Source organism: Panthera tigris, chromosome B2 (genome assembly GCF_018350195.1).
Source record: "Panthera tigris isolate Pti1 chromosome B2, P.tigris_Pti1_mat1.1, whole genome shotgun sequence".
NCBI lineage: Eukaryota > Metazoa > Chordata > Mammalia > Carnivora > Felidae > Panthera > Panthera tigris.
In genome coordinates this window covers 117,347,408-117,367,314 of record NC_056664.1, presented here as the reverse complement: position 1 = coordinate 117,367,314, position 19,907 = coordinate 117,347,408, and the positions used below count along the sequence as shown (strand labels likewise).

Genomic DNA, 19,907 nt, shown 5'->3' with positions numbered 1-19,907 from the left:
TAGGAGAGGAAAATGAAATCTTTAAAAAGATCTCTTTATTAAAAAAAAAAATCTCTTTATTCTGTACGATTTTTCATAATTCACACAAGCAGGTATCCTGTTTCTAGTTTCAATTTTTTTTTTTTTTAATTTTAGAAGGGTTTAACAGTGTTTGATAAGCACCACTGGGCCTAAAGGGGTGTCACCTCTGCTGGGGGTGGGGAGCAGTGACTGGAACTGGAAATGGGAGATCCCAGTAAATCCCTGTGTGAGGCTCCTCATTCTAGGAAGATGTGGCCTTTGGTTGAGAGATGCCATTCACTGAGGTGAGCCTACAGATGGGTGCCAGATGCCTCCAGCCTCACTCTTCTCTTTATCTCCTGTCTTTTTTTTTTTTTTTTTTTTTTTTTTTTAAATCTACTTCATTGGGTAAGATACCTTCACATGAGATCTATCCTTTTCACCTTCACGTGTACGATGGATTATTGACTGTGGGCACAGTGCTGTGCAGATCTCTAGAGCTTTTTCATCTTCACTGAAACTTCATGCCCAGTGACTGGTAACTCCCCATTTCGCTCTCCTTGCAGCCCCCAGTAGCCACCAGTCCAGTCTGAATCTATGAATTTGGCTGTTCTGGGTACCTGGTGGAAGTGGAATCATGCAGTCCTTGTCTTTCTGTATCTGGCCTTTTCACTTATGCATAACGTCCTCAAGGCCCATCCATGTTGTTGTGTATTGTGTGCAGAATTTCCTTTTTTTTTTTTTTTTCTTTCGTAAGGCTGAATAGCATTCCCCTCTATGTAGATACCACATTTTCCTTACCCATTCACCTGCCAGTGGATATTTAGGTTTTTACCACATCTTTGCTATTGTGAATAGTGCTGAAATGAACATGGGAATACTACTAATTTCTCTTCAAAATCTTGATTTGAGGTTATTTTTGATAAATACCCAGAAGCAGGATTAGTTGGGTCATGTGGTAATTCTATTTTTAGAATTTTGAGGAACTTCCATCTCACGTTTCATAACTTCTGCCCCATTTTGCATTCCCACCAACAATGTGCAAAGGTCCCAGTTTCTCCACATCCTTGCCAATACTTGTTGTCTTTAGTTTAAAAATTGGGGTGAGGTGGGTAGTTTCTTTTGGGTCACCAATGCATATTTCCCCTTTGAAGTATTCTTTAGAAATACTGCTTTTTTCCTCTCGTTGCTCTTCCATTAACTATAGAGTGTACTTCATGAATAAATGATAAAGAGGTGATTTAGCCATCTTGTTTTTCAAGGATGAATATTTCTTACTGTGGTGATGAGCTTGCTAGTGACCCTTTTTTTCTATAGATCATTGCTTTCTTACAGAGTGTTCTTCGATCCCTATTTAACTGGATTGCTAGGTAGGGAAACCCTGTCATAGCTCATCGGGAGATAGCGCATCGCAAGTGACCACATTTCTCACCTGCTTCTATGATTCATGATCAGGAGGCTGAGATATTTAATTCCTCAGCTGTTAGAGAAAAAGAATAGAGAGCACAAATAAGAATTCTGGTCTATATTTCTAGTATTTCAGAATTCTAATTTATGAATATACAACTTTTCCCAAAGTACAGGTTGAGGCACTGGCCCTCATCAGAGTGTATCCTTAGCAGCAGCATTGGTGTCTCCTTTGAAAATCTATTGGCCAAAGGTGGAAGTTTTTAAGAAACTCATTTGCTACCTTATGTGAATAGATTAACACCACGACAGCCAGAGTGTCCTGGCTCTTCTCTTCTCAATTTAATTCTGAGGTATAGTTTTTCTGGGTTAATGTCAGTGAGAATCCTGTGTTGATGGAGAATCGCCTCTTGTGTTATTACAAGTAGCTTTACCTTGCTTGAATCTCTCTTTGTTGCTTTTAAGCAGAAGATGATGTCTTAAAAAAATTTTTTTTTTGCGTAGAAGTTCTAAAAATATTTGAAATGTATTTTTAAGTATTTAAAAATCTTAAAAATTTAAGAAATCACTCTTTGGAGAATGAAAGGAAAAATTTTATGGAGCTCATATTCTGGAATTATCAACTAAAGTCTTCTCATTTAATAAATGGTATAAGAGTGCTAAGATTATTTTTTTAAGACGTTTTGTCAACTCTTGATTAGACCATGAAAGTGAGACCATTCCAGTTGTCTGCCAGACAAGACTGACTTATTTACTAAAAACGTACTTTTGCATAAGTCTGGGAGTATTTGACATCAAGAAAATTTGACTTCATTCGTTACAAACCCAGGGTTTAAACAGTGAAATTGTGCTGGTAAGAAAGGATATAAGTCATTTCTACAGATCTACTGTGTGTGATGTTCTTCATGGGAAAGCATCACTTGATGGAATGGATTCCTGAGTTGGATGTTCTTTCCCATGGGAAATAGACATAAATATTGAGAATTACTAATGGTAATGGATCGCCTCTTGGCACTTATAGCTCGGAGCAAGAATTCAGACATATGTGTTTATATAAATGATTTAAGCTAATACAAATAAATATCCTTTGATATACACTGAGAACAGCTGCTCTTTTGCTCAGGTTGAGGAAAATACATTATTCATGAATACACGAATGTGGATTTAGTCATCTTAATCACTATCCTAAAGCTCTGTAATGTAGGAGGGTTTATAAATGATGTTCTTTTTCATTAGAAAGTTTAGGCAGCCTTTTGTTGTGTAGATTGAGGAATCTTAGTAAAATGAGACAAAATGTAAACTTCTGTCATCTTTTTAAAAAAGAAAATTCATAAAGTCTCCTTTTTGTTTCTTTTGTTTCCCCCTACAGGCTTGTGTCTCCAGAGCAGCCACCAAAGGCCAAGTTCCTGACCCTGGGGTCCAAATTCCGCTACAGTGGCCGCACCCAAGCCCAGACCCGCCAGGCAAGCACCCTCATTGACAGGCCAGCGCCACACTTTGAGCGTACCTCTAGCAAACGGGTCTCCAGGAGTCTAGATGGAGGTAAACACATTTGTGATAGTTTGTATTCCGTTAATCTTTCTCTGATCCAGTGGGATCAGAAAGTGTTGATCTAGTTAATGAGGTCCTCAGAAATGTCCTGGAAGGATAGCTATTTTCTCTGAGTAAATAAAATAATATTTCTTATATTCACAAGAAGAGTTTTATAGTGTTTTCAAGCTGTCATTCTGAACCTAATTTTCTTTGTACTGTCAGTGCACACAAATATTAAGAATCATCATGGGTAAGATGTTGGACAAATACATGGTTACTGATCTGACTTAATTATGATGTGTTATGTGTGTCTTAATTTCTTGAACTTGTTAATTAATGGCAAAAGTGGAATTTGAAAGGGTTTGGTATGCTAACATAGGAACCTTATTTAAAGGAACTTTAAAATATTCTGATTTTATGAGTTAAAAACTCTCACTAAAGCTTACCAAACTTCTTAGCATATGAGAAAGCAACTACCACTTCCAAGGATTAATTTAAATGTAGTGTTTTAACAAAAAAGAAAGGAAATACAGTATAATTGTTAGTTCTTTCAGCGAAGTGGGGGGAGGTTATGTATAAATTTGTATATATTTTGTTAGAATTCTTATTAGCTACAGGTTTGCAGTTTTATATATTTTATGTATGGAAATAAATTGACATTCCTTCCCTTCATATATGTATTCTATTAACCTAATTTTGGGTAAATAGTCAGTTTTCTATAAAACAGCTGAAAGAGACAGAGAGAGTCCCAAGCAGGCCCCGTGCTGCCAGCATGGAGCCCGATGCAGGGCTTGAACCCATGAACTGTGAGATCAAGACCCAAGCTGAAATCAAGAGATGGATGCTCAACTGACTGAGCCACCCAGGTGCCCCTTTTATGTTAGGATGAATGTTTTATAAAGAACTTCATTTTACTTTTTGCCTAGAAGAAACCAATTGATGTCGGTGACTTTCTCCCAGAAAGTAGTTTTCCAACATTTTTTGGTTGATTAATCTCAAAACCTATGTAAAAATAGTAATAGTAAATTTAAAATTTTGTTTTATTACTGGGGCGCCTGGGTGGTTCAGTCGGTTAAGAGTCCAACTTCGGCTCAGGTCATGATCTGGCGGTTTGTGAGTTCGAGCCCCACATCAGGCCCTGTGTTGACAGCTCGGAGCCTGGAGCCTGCTTCAGATTCTGTGTCTCCCTCTCTCTCTACCCCTACCCCACTCTCTCTTTCTCTCTCTCTCTCTCTTTCTCTGTCTCTCTCAAAAATAAATAAACATTAAAAAGAAATGTGTTTTACTGCTGTTGATCATAGAAAACCTTTCTTATTACATTTTTCTGACATGAACTAGAGCAACTTTTATTTTAAGTAGCTGAAACAGATCTGCTAATAGATAAAAATGCTTTTTCATATGTATACTTGCTAAGTTTTGTTTTTAATCTAGTTGATCTAACAATGTCACATCAATTTCAGGTATACATTTCAGATATACAATATAGTGATTCCCCACGAATGTAGCTACTATCTGTCACTATAGAAAGCTATCACAGTATCATTGACTGTATTTTGTATTCTGTACCTTTTATCACCATGACTTACTCATTCTATAACCGGAATCCTGTCTGTGTCTCCCACTCCCCTCCACCCTTTTTTCCCCATCCCCTGACCCACTTCTCTCTGGCAGCCATCCATTCTCAGAATTTATAGGTCTGGTTCTAAAAATGCTCTCTCCTAAATGGATTGACACCCCTTGGCCTTGATCTACTTTTCCCAGAATAAACTTGGAGAACAGATCCAAGCAGACATACGGAGATACTTCCAAGGATTTGTTGGTGGGCATTTGTCTATGTAGTTATTCAATCTTGATTCTGGAGAATCTCCCATATAGTTTCAAGACTACAAATAGGCAAGGGGGTCATAAACTGTGGTTCAAATAACTATCCGTATTTCCAAATGTAGTGATTTAAATTTATTGAGATTTTGATGTGTGATAGCTGTCCATGTATCTTTTAGCTCGTCAACAACTGAACGCTTTTTTTCAAGTAAATGTGACAAACGTGCCTGCTCGTGGAAGTATTTCACAAGCCTTGCCCCTTGCCACAGAGAATTTGTATAAGTGCTGAATAACCTATAATCAGTGTTGGTTAATGCCCTGAGAGAAGTCATTCCCCTTTCTGGAATACTGTCTGTTTCAGCCTTTGTCTTAAACTGTGAGACTTTATAACTCTTATATTGCAGATTTTAGAGTTAAGAAAGAGCAGTGAACCACTGTTGTGAGATCTATAAACTGTGCTCAAGGAAGCCCACCATCTTGTGTGAGCAGTTAGTGCAGAGGGTTATGTAGGTCTGTATCTGAAAACAATGATTTGTACAAGTAAGAGCAGCAAACATGCACAGTGATCCATTATTTTTCCTTTTGTGTTTTGGACACTGTCATTCATCAGATGGGCAAGTGATCAAAAGGATTATTGTGTTACTGTGAAAAATAGAAGGCTTTTCATGCCAATACATGACGAGCCAGTGAACTATTTGGTTAGGGCTTTTGGTCTCCCCTTTTCCCTCCCAAAGCAAAGCTAGGCCGTAACCTGGTACTGAGCTTTCTTTTTGCCACCACTCCCCGTCAGTACACCTTTTATCTGCTGTTGTTGACCTGCGTTGTATTTTCTTTTTCCTACTTAGTTTTTAAGTCAGGCTAGACTAGTTTAGGTACATAAATATTTCTCACTTGAAGTTTTGACAGATTGAAATAAATCGTCCAGTGATTACATACAAGCTAAAAATCAACATGATGTCTAAGGTCAAGCATTAAAATAAAACTCTAAAACTTTTTTAGAACAGTGTGATTCCGAGATTGGAAAATCAAGCCAAAAAGGAGGCAAGTCAGTCATTTAAGAGAACAACCAAGATGCATGTGAGAGTGAGGGAGACAACGACTTCCTGAAAATGGGGAATACAATAAGCAGGACACTACCTTGGATTGGGTCATGGGAGAAGAAGGCCCATCTGGCGAAGACCCGTTTGGGTTGAGACATGAAGGATGAGGGGGAGCTAGCCAGGAGTAGAGCAGTAAAGCATTCCAGGTAGCAGGAGCATCAGGGCTGAAGGTTATAAGATTAGGGAGAGCTTAATACAGTCCAGGAACAGAAGGAAGGCTAGTTAGAGCTTTAGTAAATGAGGGGAGAGAGAGGCTGCAAACAGTTCATGCAAGGCCTCACAGGCCATGGAGAAGAATATGGTTTTGATTCTAGTGCTACTGAAGGGTGTGTGTGTGCATTACATACATGTGTGTGCAGTTCTGCAGGCATGTAAGTGCGCCGTGTTACTCCCTACCCCTGCCCCCCACCACATGATGTTACCTCTTTAAAAAAAATCACTTAGTGCAATGTCGAGAATGATTGATAGGACAAGAGAGGAAGAGGCAGACTGGTTAGGAATACTCCAGGTGAGAGCACTAGTGATCTTGTCTTGGGTGAGAGTAGGCCATTTAGCCATTTGGCACCATAAGCTCAGTGCCTGGGGCCTACAGGCTCCTCAGGATTCTACAAGTGTTTGAGACCTAAAAAGTTATTTTGCTTCAAAATGCAAAAAACAACACAAACAACCCACCCCCCTGCATAGTGGAATTAATAAACTTTTATTTTTTTAATGTTTTAATTTATTTTGAGAGAGACCGTATGCGAGCACAGGAAGGGCAGAGAGAGCAGGAGAGAGAGAGAATCCCAAGCAGGCTCCGTGCTGTTAGCAAGGAGCCTGACACAGGGCTCATCCCATGAACCATGAGATCATGACCTGAGTTGAAATCATGAGTCGGATGCTTAACCAACTGAGCCACCCAGGCACCCTGAAATTAATGTCTTTAAAAGCATGCAAAATATTTTTCCAGTTTCATTATGTAACTTTCATATTCATTAAAATTTCCATGTCATTACATCTAAAACCATTTCTAGGTCAGTTTCCCATTTTGCAGTAATTTCTGAGTGTGTGTATTGGGTGCTTAGAAATCATAAGTTAAAAGAGCTACTCATAGCCTGTATTTTCTGAGGGAAAATTACTGAAGTCTTTTGAAAAGTTAAAAAAAAGAAAATAATTATACTTAATGTAAGATTTGGTGTGGGCTTTCAAAAGTGTGAGTCCTTAAGGGCTGTCAAAGTCTTAAAAGTGACCTGGTTAGTAAAATAGGAGGAGGGAGAACTGGCCACATTTAAATTCAGCTGGACTTGATGGTCGTAAGGGATAAAGGCAGAGACTTCAAGGTTTGTGGCTTGGGTAACTGGGTACAAGTATAAGTGTGGTATCTGGTGAAAAAGGCAAGGCTAGGGAAGGTGCAAGGTTTGGACAGGGCACATGAAGGGTGTGGGCCAAGACATTTCTTGTGATACACAGATTACAGGTGCTTGATGCCTCCCCAGTTCAATATGGTGGATCACACCCATTGCCCTCCAAGAGCTTGCAGCCTAAAGGCCTCATGTTTACTGCCCTTTTCTGGGGCATAGAACCAATGCAAACCTCACCATGTCAGTGAAGCACTTTTCATACAGGTGAAATAACCTCAGTGGGTGGGGCTTGGGGAAAAAGCTACAGATGGGTAGAGGCTTTGTCGCTGCTACTCACTTGCATTTGTTGAAATGTGATGCCGTCTTGGGTTGACCTGCCATATGGCAGAAATTTCAGCACAATATATGTCCCTGCTCGTGTGCAGGAGGAATGAAGGAAAAGCACACGAGGGCCAGGTTTGCTTAGGCAGGGGGTTGGATTGGATTTATTGTAGGTCAAATTGAGGCATTCAGGAGGGAGGTTAGAAAAATGAAAACTATTAAAAATAAGCACAGAAGTTAATTTGTAAAATGGACTTTTGCTGTCTTGTCATAATTTTGAATGATACACAAATTAACGCTTCCTTTATGGAAGAATTCTGAAAACATAATTTGAAGCAAATCATTTCAATCTCTAGATAATTGTTTGTTGCAATAAATAGATTTAGAAATAAGTTTAGGAAAGATCAAAGAGGCCTTAGAGAATTAAAATATTCCTCACTTTGGGATTTTGACACAGTGCCCAACTCTGTCTCACCTGGTCTTAGAGCTCCTCCTACTGGCCAATTCCATGATCAGACTCCAGCCTTCCAAAGTCTGATTGGAGAGCCTGGTGTAGTTTCATGGGTAAAAATTCAGAATATGTTTAGAATTTGGTAAAAATTTAAAAATGAATTTGATATGTTGGAATTTTCAGAGCTCAAGCAATGTTCCTGTTCCTGTTAATGTCTACATGCTGCCTGTTCATCTGTGTAAGAGGGGGCAATTCCATAAACTTTGAGCATTTCAGTGTCCTAAAGTATTCCAAATGGTCTTTCTTCACTAGCTCCAGTTGGTGTTGTTGATGAAAGTCTTATGAAGGATTTTCCTGGCCCTGCTGGGGAGGTTTCAGCATATGGCCCCGGAGCTGTCAGCACCGCCATGGTACAGGATGGGGATGGCAGAAGGGACCTCAGGAGCCCGACTAAAGTCCCACATGTGCAATTCGTTGAAGGAAAGGTATGGTAAATTAGTAGAACATGTGATTTTAAATGTGTACTTAGACTAGAGGCTGTTACATTTGTTGTTTCAGAACTCAGGTGTTGTTTAAAATTAGTCTATGTATGTTCTCTGCTGATAAAAGTTCCCCATTTTCAGGCACATGTAGGCTCCTGCTGGTCTGAACAGTCTCTCTAGCGTTTTTCTGATTGTTGTTCAAAGCAAAATATCTCAATGTAATTTATATTGGTGCAAGCAAGTAATTTAGTGGCCTAGTATTTGTGACTGTCTTCACAATCATCCTATTTAGTTAAATCCCTAAATTATAAAAGCTGTGGTGATCTGAAATGTATATTTGTTTGTAAATTTGAAAGCGTAACCTGTGTTGGGTATTTTAATTATGTTGAGTTGAATTTTTTTTTTGAAATGAACAAAGAAGGTCTTTATGAAAAATGTTATTTTTCATTCATCTCTAGCTGATGATGAAGAAATTCTTAAGCAAAGGGTGACTGGTGAATAGTGAATGAGAAAGTGGTGTGTTGGGGCACACTCCGTAGGGAGTGGAGAAGTAGCCTGTGTTGTGTTTTCAAATTTGTCACTATTTTATGATCCCTTCTTCCCTTGGGCACGTGAAGTCTCTTAGAGGTTGATTTGAAGAGGCTTTGAGTTCATCAGATCTCTTTTCTGTGTCTACACAAAGCAACTTTTTTATAGAGAACATTGGAAGTGAACACGAAAAGGAAATTCTGCTATCGATTTTATAATGCTTTCTAAATTTTAACTTTTGAAAATGTTAATGACCTGCAACATAAATGTAAAAAGAACCTACTAGTAGCTGCCAGTGGCTCAGGAATTCCTGCGCTGACCACCTGTCTACATAGAGCAGGGTTCGGGGACCATGTGAGCCCTAATGCCCCCAAGGAGCACCGTGCCATCATGTCCCCCGAATACCTGTGTTAAAGTACTTGTGACTGTCATACCAAAAAAATTATTTGGTTGAAAGTCATTCAGTTAAAAATAACAAGTTCTGACCAACAAAATATCCTTCAACTAATGTAAAGTTGTCGGAATCTTTTAGGATTATGCTAATGAGGCACCCAGGAGAGTGACTGCTTACATCTGAAACCAAAGAGCTCAGGATTCAGAGTCTCAGTACCCTTTTGCCTACTTAATTTGATGCACATAGTTATTTTTAAAAAGTTACTTTAAATTCCAAAGGAAATTCTGCTTATGTTCAACAAATGACAAGGTGCGCTGGTCTTTTTGCCAGTGCTTTGAAGCATTGATTTAAATGCAACCAGATTTAAAAGTAAGAATGTTATTTGAGTTTCATTGGATCTCTTTGCAACCAGTCAGAGAATAATAATGAAATCGGTCTATACCTATAAATTTTATGTGATAAAAGTAGTCCAGTTTTTCTCTTAAAAGTGGATCATGTAATTCATGTTCTAGCTCTGCTGTGTTGATAACAATCCCTAATTCAGAGTACAAGTTTTCACTAACTACCCATTTCTTCTTTTTCTCTCTTGCCTCTGTTTCTCCTTTGAACATATCCATTGTGTTCATTTCTCAATTCCATCATGGGTTTGCTCCTGAGAATAGCCTGTTTCCATATGCCCACCTTCACCACTCATTTGCTGTGTTTCATCTCTTTCCCCAAACCTGTTGCCAGTCCCCGAAATGGACTTGCTTTCAGACATTTCGGAGGAAGACCCCTTTGGGGAGGCCGATGAGGTCACACTCGACAGCTTAGAGCTCCCTTCCACAGATGAACCGTCAGAGCAGGGGGACTGTGAAGTGCCCACCCTCGATTCTGTCTTGGCTCCTGTTGCAGCCCCCCCTCAGCCTGACTGTCCTCCCACCCGTGAGAAGCCTCTAAAAGAGGCTGACCACAGAGATTCTGAATTTGGGTACTTTTCCTTCAGGTTCTGCAAGTGCTTTCCGCCTAGCTTCCCCTCCCTTCTCGATGAAGACGGTTATCTTGCTTTCCCCAGCCTCCCCAAAGTCTGGGTCTCCTTCCTCCCCACTGATGTCCAGCACTACATTCCTATTACCTCCCCTTCATTCCTTCCTTCCCTCATCCTTATCTTTGGACTACTTCTCTCTGCTTCTCAGTCAGTGCCTTTTTCTCTCACCTTTTCCCTTCCTCTGGCTCTGTCCCTCTGCTATCTGGAGGCTAAAGCCACTTCCTTTAATGTTTCTTATGACTGTGACGTGAATGACAAAACAGAGGAAGAGGAAGCAGTTGCTGGCACTCCTACATAAGCTTGAGTTTGTGGGGCCAACAAAACTACACCTCATTTTATGTCTTCATAATGTAGAGTGTAAACATGTGCATAAATTTCACCACCGATTACCCTCAAAGTAGTATGAGCCACACATTTTCACATACAGTGTTTTAGTGCATGAGAAATACATGTAAATAAGCACGTGCCCTCCACTGATTTCCATAGACCAGGTCCACACGTTCTAAGTTGAGAGCAAAGTTATGATAGGATGATTTTGTAAATATCTAGACCATGCTCGGTCTTTGTAAAAAATGTTTTAAATGTAAAAAAGAAGGAAACCTGTGTTCCCCTTAACAATCCATAATGGGGTCTGTTTGTTTTGCAGATATCAGTGCTGTTCCTTTAGGGTGGAAGCTGTTTTGATGTAGAACTTAGGACACAGTGGACATAACTGTCACTGATGTGTTTTATTTAGTACAACTCCTTAGCATTGTTATTTCTCTTTAGAAAGCCAAGCTCGTTCTTCTTGCATTTATGAGGATGTATCTGTAACCTTTTACTCCTGACATTTATAGGCCTAATCTCAGAAATTCCCTGTCTCCCTATTATTGTACCGTTTGGGAACCAGATGAATTTCGGTTAGTTTTTGTTGTCGTGGTCATTGTTTTAACACTAAATCATGTAGTTCTATGAAAGGGTCAACTGTCAAGTATTTGTAAGGAAGATACTAGTTTCTTTTGAAGAAATACATATGAAGAATGAAACACAGCTCTTTGAAAATTCAGACGATTAGCCTTAAGGTTGGGCTTCTTAGCGTCCTTTTATTTAAAATTAGGTGTCTGGTTTGAGGATTTTTATCCCTTTATAGGGCTACCACTGCACTACTAGGTTAGTACTAACGTGTGCGGTATGTTTTTGTTTTGCTAAATGTGGTCTGAAGACTTAGTGTCTCATGTCCTGTGGGTACTGTCCACAGAGTAGACAACAAAAATTTAGAGCACACTTGAAGAAGACTGTAAAGGTAATGCTATGATTAGGCATAGTGGGAGAAACCACTATTCTTAAAGGTTACCTGAAGAATGCCACAGATTGGCATTGTAGAGAATTAAATGTTGACGAAGGAATTGGAAGATGATCCTTAATAGGTTGTTGGGTAGCTCTGTCTTCTATTTCCCTTCGGATAAAAAGATCCTCTGGACTCCCTGCTTACCTCAAAGATACTTGAATGGTTTGAAGAGAAGAAAAAAAAAAAGCATTTTGAACTCTCAGATTTGACACTATCATTCCAGTTAGGAAGAGAAGGAATATATATGATCCTGCTGTAATTAACATGTAAGGGTTAAACTGCTGTCTTTCGGTCTCCGAATCATTATTTTTGTTTCTTGCTATGCCTTTCCTTGAAGTCGGTAGTCATTTCTGTATTTATTTATTTATTTATTTATTTATTTAAATTTTTAAAATTTTATTTATTTAATACATTAATTTATGTATTGACATACAGTGTTCCATTAGTTTCAGGTGTATAATAATGATTTGACAGTTCTGTATGTTACTTAGTCCCCATCTGTCACCATATGACATTACTTGAGTATTATCGATGATATTCCCTATGCTGTGCTTTATCTCCATGAGTTAGATTCCATATGCTGTACTTTTTATCTCCATGAGTTAGTTTAGATTTACAGGTTTTTGGTTTTTTTTTTTCCTTCTCTTGGGTCACTAGAGACTGAGAAGTGTCCAACATTAAAAAGTATTCTTATTTAAAGAATTTTATGAAAGAAAAGTGGCTATAAAATAGGAGTATTTTTAAGTACAATTTTAACATGCAAGTAGCAAAATAAGCCAGTTTTCTTCCCAAGGAAAGAAATCTATGTTAAAGAACTCAATAACAGGGTGAATATTTGTCCCCGATATAAAGTGAAAACGAAATTTTTACATCATTATACTTTGCCCTCATCACTCGTTGCTCTAGACCTTTCCAATGAGGACAGATGGAATTATGCCATTTTTACACTCTCATATTTTCATTTCTGAGTAAAAACATTCAAAAGGAGCACATAATCTAGGGACTGAGAAGGAGTGAAGCTTCCATTTTCCATTCCATCTTTGCAAAAAGGCCTAGTTCCACCATTTGTGCAACAATGTAGGTGAAGAAAGACCAAAGTGGCTTAATGTTCTGCATCTTCTGAGGGCCAAACAGTAAAGGTTGGTAATCAGTTCACCATTTCAGTTCCAATACAGCTTCTGTGTACCAATGTAGAGTTGCTACGACTACCCCCACCCCCTTCTTTCTGGCCATTTGCTGTATGACTTTCAGGTGAAGAGGAAAGAAGAGAAGACACAGCTGGAGGAGGTGGATATTTATTCCCCCTGAATTAAATACCTAGTGGCTGCTGTGCACCATTCTTATGGTGTGTGTGTGTGTGTGTGTGTGTGTGTGTGTGTGTGTGTGTGTGTGTGTGGGGTGGGGGGGCGGGTGTGTGATGCACTTCGGGGATGATCTGTGAGTTTTGCTTGTTGTGACTTTAGGTTCTTAAGATTTTTTATTCCACTTTTATGTTAATGTCTTGGACTAGCCAACTCTGGGTCATTTTTGGTGCTTGTCGACTGATACACTTATGTTTATTTGCCTTTTCCCCCTGTGTGTGATTTAATTTCACAGAAGAATTCCTTGAGAGTAGAAGGGGATAATATTTATGTCAGACATAGCAATTTAATGTTGGAGGTTTGTATAATTTAAGAAAACAACTCTGTCCTAATGGCTGCCAGGCTGCTGTGGACGGGAGGTCACGCACAGGCTGGCTGGCAACTTTCTTTAAGCACGGTGCATGGAATGCATGGGGGACACTTCAACTCGGGAGTGCATGTTACCAGTCCGATTTTGTTCCCTTAAAGTGGCTTAGGTACGAGTATATCTACGAGAAGTTCTCAAAGTGACAACTGGGAAAAAAAAGTTCTGTGTAATCAAATGAGTAAAATTTTTTATCTATTACTCTTCCTGAAGTTCTGCAGGTAAATCTGTTCTCTCCCTAATGGGTTACCTCCGGGGTATAGAATCCCAAGTAACACCCCGTCCTTAATATATATTCACCAGAACAGATATGTGTTGATCTGGCATTAAATGGCTTTAAATCTGTATTCGCAATTTGGGGGAGTGGGGGAGTTGCTAAAATCCATGCAATTAGGAATGTGGTCCACTTAAAGTATTACATTTGGAAAATATGTTAATGGATTGTTTTGATTAAAAAGAGAGTGGGAAAGAAAGGGGGGGGCAAAAAAAAAGAAAACCCAGGCAACCAATTAGGTATGTAAAATATATTCCCCGTGTCACACGAGAACGTGTTTCTGTTTTCCCCCTTATTTTATGGTAGTAAAATGGCGACGTATTCATTTGGAGAACTGCAATTCTCAGTAGTCTGACTAATCTGGTTGCTTCTGGCAGCTTTGATAACTATTGGAAATGTGTTTTGCCTAACTTACTAAAATGCTCTGAACTGTAATATGTAACATTGCTTTGAACAAATGCAAGAAATGTGCCTGATCTCAAGCCACAGTCATTTTCCCATGCCATGCAAAGAGTTTTAGATGATCGTGAGTTTTTGCAAATGGCTACAGAAGCTCGTAGATGAGCTGTGATGCTTGTGCATGAATGTGGACTATCTAATGTTATCAGATGCATGACCTGTTCCTCTGGGAGTGCGATGAAAGCTATAATCCATGGGCGGCCCTGTGATTTTGAAATGTAAGAAAACATTTAAAATTCACTTAACACTGTTTCCTGGACACTAGTTACCTTTTGTTCCCACAAATACAGTTTATCGGGGCCAACCTAAAACTTCCCACCAATACCATTTGTCAGGGCCTGCTCCAGTGCAAATTGACCTGGCAGTTTTTCTTGTAACTCTTTCTGAATAAGGACCATTTGGTATGTGGGGTGACTGGGCCTCACAATTGTGCTTGGCAAGCACATGAAACCGTATGGGAGGCTCACTCTTATAGAGAGGCTGAACAGAAGCAGCCTTTGGAAGCCATTATTTTTATTCCTTAACTGTTAAAAGCCATTGCTAGGATTTCCTGAAAAAAGTCAACCCTTGGTTTTCTCTTTCTCTCTCTCTCTCTCTCTCTCTCTTTTTTTTTTTTTTTTTTTTTTTTTTTTTTGATGATCTTGGTCTGGCTTTCCCATCAAGCCAAATGTGCTTCTGAGTACCTTTCTCTATTTTTTACTTGATTTACTATGTTCACAGAATGCAGCTGTAGTGATAGCCTTCATGAGACAGGTAAATTTGCAGGAACAAAGTCATAGGCTGCGTTTTAAGTCCAATTTTTAGGAAGAAGGTCATTAGCCATTTTTGAGTACCAGTAGTTCTATGACGTCCTTCTGATAATGTTAATAATTATTTCTTTAAAAATTCTAAACAGAGAAGAAATTAGAACCTTTTAAAATGTGAACCATAAAAAAATTACACATTGGCTTTATTTTCCAATTTTGATGAACTCCTTATATTCATAGGTGATAATATGGCTTTTGAGACTTGGCATTTTTCTTGCTTTACTATGTTTTTTTAATCATAAGTTTGCTCTGTCTTATTTTTTGGTTTTTTTTATTTTTGTCCTGCTGGGTTTTTCTTTTTCTTTTTCTTTTTCTTCTTTTTTTTTTCCTTTTGGATTTCCGCCCTTTATTACGTTACATATTGCTAGGACCTCGATAAGGCCCAGGAGGACATACTGAGACATCAGGCTAGCATTAGTGAACTCAAGCGCAATTTTATGGAATCCACACCTGAGCCGCGCCCTAATGAATGGGAAAAACGACGTATCACACCTCTGTCCCTACAGACACAAGGGGTATGTCACTAGCTCTTTGTTGGCTATATGTCTCATTCCAGCTCTTCAGTAAAACTCAGGTTGCTAATATACTATGTTGATTCTCAGGAAGTTAGAAAATGTTCTTTTTTTTTTTTTTTTTAATGTAATTGCTAACAACTTTTTAAATACTAAATATTAACAATGTAATACTTATTGACTTCGTTCTTAGTACATTGTATGATTTTTAAAATTTTTTTGAAAGTTGCAAAGTACTTTCACTATTTTTACTCAAGTAAATTAGTAGTAATGACATGTCATATTGGTGACTTAGAAACTGGCATTACTATGTTGCATTAAGGTTTTTTGTTATGAACGACTGAAATAAGAGTTTACTAAACAATAATTAATCATTAAAGGGGTGCAGGAATATAGATCATATTTAGAATGTTACAAGGTATTTACTGTGAGGGTAAAGTGTTAAACTTAGCTCTGAAAGCTGATGAGCTCTGTTGAAAGTTTGCAAAATGTTAATACGATTTAGTACTGAAGCTTCTTAGTAATGAAATGTAGACTAGTATTTTAAAAGGATTTTCAACCGTAACGTCTCTCCACACTCATTCTTTTTCTTTCCATGGTTTATGTCTCCCCACCACCAATATAAGTATTGCCTTTACAATATAGTCTCAATTTATTTCTCCATTCGTTTTTATCTACATCTCTTATTTTCTAATGCTCCAAAATCTGTTACCAACGAAAAACTTTCATGGACTCATTTATCATGTTTGAGGAAATTCTGATTATACTATTTTAAATATGCTATTTTAAAAAGTCGTATAAAGGTGTTAGCTGACAATTTCATCTTTCCCCCTTTCCTTACAGCCCTCTCTTCTCCTTAATTCATCATCTATCTAGTCTGGCTTGAATTTTACCCAATGTGTATGCATTTGCGTTAGTCTCATGCTATTTTTACTCACTTTTTCTTAAGAAGGCAAAGCTGTTAGTTGCTTTAAATTTCCAAGTTTGTGACCATGACAGGAAACTAGTTCTACAAGAGCAGAAGCAGAAACTATTGCTGAACTGAAAAAAAAAAACAAAAACAAAAAACAACAACTTAGGGCAACATTAAGATTGAAAACACCAGAGGCTCATCAAGTTGTATATACAACAACTTAAATTGTTATTTTCAGATTTCCTGGAGCTATTAGTGCCCATGTGTCAGCAGTCAGCTCTAGAGTGTTGTGTTTTCTGGAGAAATCGTGTCTGATGACATGCTAAGGTTTTGTCCCCCTTTATGTGCCGCTTCATCTGGTTTGTCCTGCTGAGCCATACGGTTGTTTTATGTCTGTGTTGCTATAGATGTAATGTACTTGTCTTATCTGTTGATTATGTCTATTGTTTAAAACAATAGAGCAAAGGAGACCATCTTTTCAAGGATATTTTATCCGTGAAGGAGAAGCATCAGAGAGCGGCAACACGGACAGTTGAAGAAAAAGTCCAGGAGGCAGACAAGGTGTTCACCTTGCATCCTTGGATCTCCGCTTGCTTTTTCCCCTTTTCCTCGTACTTCTGTCCACGGCCATGGGATACTCCTTTTTTCTTATGTATCAACCGAAAATGTTTTTGAAAAAAAAATTTCAAGCATTCAAAAAATTTCATTTCCGTGCATAGAAAGAGGGGATCACTAGTGAGAAACAGCGCCCTGCAGGAGTACTTTATTTGGACATTCCACAACTTAAAAGGCAGACATATCAACCAGTTTGGGTGGTAGATGACCCCTGATTTTGATGTATGTGGCTGACAGTTGGGAAACCATGATCTCGTGTGAAAATGCACCGTTAGTACAACACTTGTGCACGCTGCGGTGGTGTTAAACTAACACATTACGTGTGAGGTAGGTTACTGTTTTACTAACGACCCTTGGAAGCCTTGTGGATTTTCATTTTTAAGCTTTTTAACGGGAGAAAAGATTTGGTGTCTTTGGTGCAGCCCCTCTGATCTCTGCGCTCCCTACATATATGAAATATCTGATACTACTTAAGGAAGTTAGCTTTCCATTGCTTTTACATTCTTAATCTTCTGTTTCTACTAATTTTGCTTAGCTGGCTGGCCATCTTGCTCCTTGCTGGGAATGTAGTGCTTAGAGTCCAGTGGGGGAGATAGGAGATCTGTTAATTAGGAATTAGAAACTCTAGGGTACTAAGAAATGAGTGTTAAGAAGATGAAATACAGTGTCGTGTTAGAAGGTGATCGGGAAGGCTGCTTTGCTCTTGTGCTCAGGAAGAGATGGCATTTGAGTTGAGACCTTAACGATGAGAAGGGGACAGACATGTGAAGATTCTTTTCATGTGTAAAGAAGAACAAACGCAATAGCCCCCAGACAGGAGCTAGTTTAAGGAACTGAAAGGCCAAAGGCTAAGGGCTTAGGAAAAGTCAGAGGTCAGAAGGTCACTCTGGATCTTAAGGACCACGCTGCCAATTTGGAATTCGAGTAGGAGTGATGGGAGGTCACTGGAGAGCTTTGGGCTGGGCAATAACCTAGTCCCACTTGCGGGACAGAGATCTCTCTGGTGCTGGATGAGGAATGGGGTCATAGGTGGGTGTGAGTGAGAGCAGAAATCAGCGAAAAGGAAAATGTGTTCCTGTTCCACAAAGTCTGATTTTGTTAATCAGTAGACCTTAGCATTCATCAGGACATACAGTGGGAGGAGGCAAAATAAATGGAAAATGAAGTCTTGCCCTAAAGGCATTGGAGGTGTAGCTGAGATGAAATATTTCCAGAGCACTGCAAATGAGAAAGATAATTTCATAAAGCTAAACCAAGTGGCATATTTATATACTTGAAAGGTTAACCTGAAATCCAAAGCCTGTCAGACTCTTCATGTAAAAATGACTTTAATATCATATGCTTTGAAATACTACATAGTTTTGAAAATTTATCCTCCAGAAGCGAGTCAGATGGCACCATCTGATCAACTTAAAATGATGTCCTTTGTACTTTTGGCAGTAGGAAACATTGGGATTTGGGTGAAGATGTTTAAAATTACTGTTTTCCTGGCTGTCATGGTTTTAGTATTGTACAATAGAAACCACGTGCAATAGAAATCATTCACTAATTGTTGTAGAACTTACATTAAAATGATCTTACGTGAAATTTCAATCTGGAATTGACCCTCTTCCACTCCCAAATGGTTTATTTATACTTGAAGTGTGTTTTTTTTTTCCTCTCTAGCACGTGCAGGAAAATATATTCTTATTTGACATGTATGTGGATGGTTGTAACTGCAGTCATCCATCCACCCATTCATCCATTCACCCAACATTTATTGGCCACTTACATTGTAACCCCCATCCCCCACCAATAACATTTCACTACCATTAGTTGAAAGTGTGTGAGGAGTCAAGTGTACTGGAGTGTTTGGACTTTTAACAGAATATCTTTTCAATTTGTCTTTGCCACATCTTCATTTTGCTACTGATTTTGTAGGGTTTCTTGATTGTCTTTAAATTGTAATCCTTAATGAGTGTGAAATAAAAAGTTATGCAGAAGAGCCTTAATTTGACCAAATTTTCTAAATTTCTAGAATATGGATTTTAGAGATGAAAATAAAAACAGTTCTTGTCTAAAAATAAATACAGCAAGTTTTCAAAATGACTTCAATTTGAATATGATTTTGGGAGAAAGCTGGAAACCAAATCACTTAATGTAATACATTTGCATTTAGTAAATAACGATTATATATCCTCATCTGTAAGAATTATATGCTTGTATAAAAAATTCTCATGAGTCACTTAATGTAATACATTTGCATTTAGTAAATAACGATTATATATCCTCATCTGTAAGAATTATATGCTTGTATAAAAAATTCTCATGAGTCCAGTAGAGATTCCATAGACTGTAGTTTTAAGGTACTTATGAAGATATTTTATTGAATAATTAAATGCATGGCACTTATTTGAACTCCCCAGTGCTCTCTTACTGGGAAGGACACTCTCTACCCACCCGACCCAGAGGGATGGTGTAATTACGGAGATTGTAATTAAGCTGAATTAACCTAGAAGATGTTTTTTCTCTCCTGAATATTGCAAGTGCTTCTGCACCACACCCACTTCATGTCATTGTCCCTACTCCTCACCCTTCTTAGTGTACCGTTTCAAGTGGCATCTCAGAAATGCCATTCATTCATTCATTCATTCATTCATCTTTAAGCTCTCGGAGCACTCAAGTTTTTGAGGAAGCATTCTTACACAATTTTGACGTTCGCTTTATGGTGACTCTTTACTGTTGGCATTACAGGTACCCGGGACAGTCCCAGGCTTTCCTGTTGTGCCCTCACACAGGTTAGGGACTCCTGTTTAAGGACCACAGTGTGAACATTAAATGTGCCTTTGTGGTTTTTCAGGGACAGGTGATTTTCACGTCACTCCCTTGAATT

General features: G+C 38.5%; 1 protein-coding gene across 1 annotated transcript in view; it reads left to right on the top strand.

Moving 5' to 3' along the window:
• The window catches only part of EPB41L2 (erythrocyte membrane protein band 4.1 like 2), a 139,605-nt gene that overhangs the window by 88,291 nt on the left and 31,407 nt on the right, over positions 1 to 19,907 (top strand). The window contains 5 exon segments of the mRNA XM_042987152.1: positions 2,777 to 2,949; positions 8,286 to 8,458; positions 13,328 to 13,390; positions 15,364 to 15,510; positions 16,880 to 16,981. Of these exon segments, the coding sequence (XP_042843086.1) occupies positions 2,777 to 2,949; positions 8,286 to 8,458; positions 13,328 to 13,390; positions 15,364 to 15,510; positions 16,880 to 16,981 (658 nt within the window).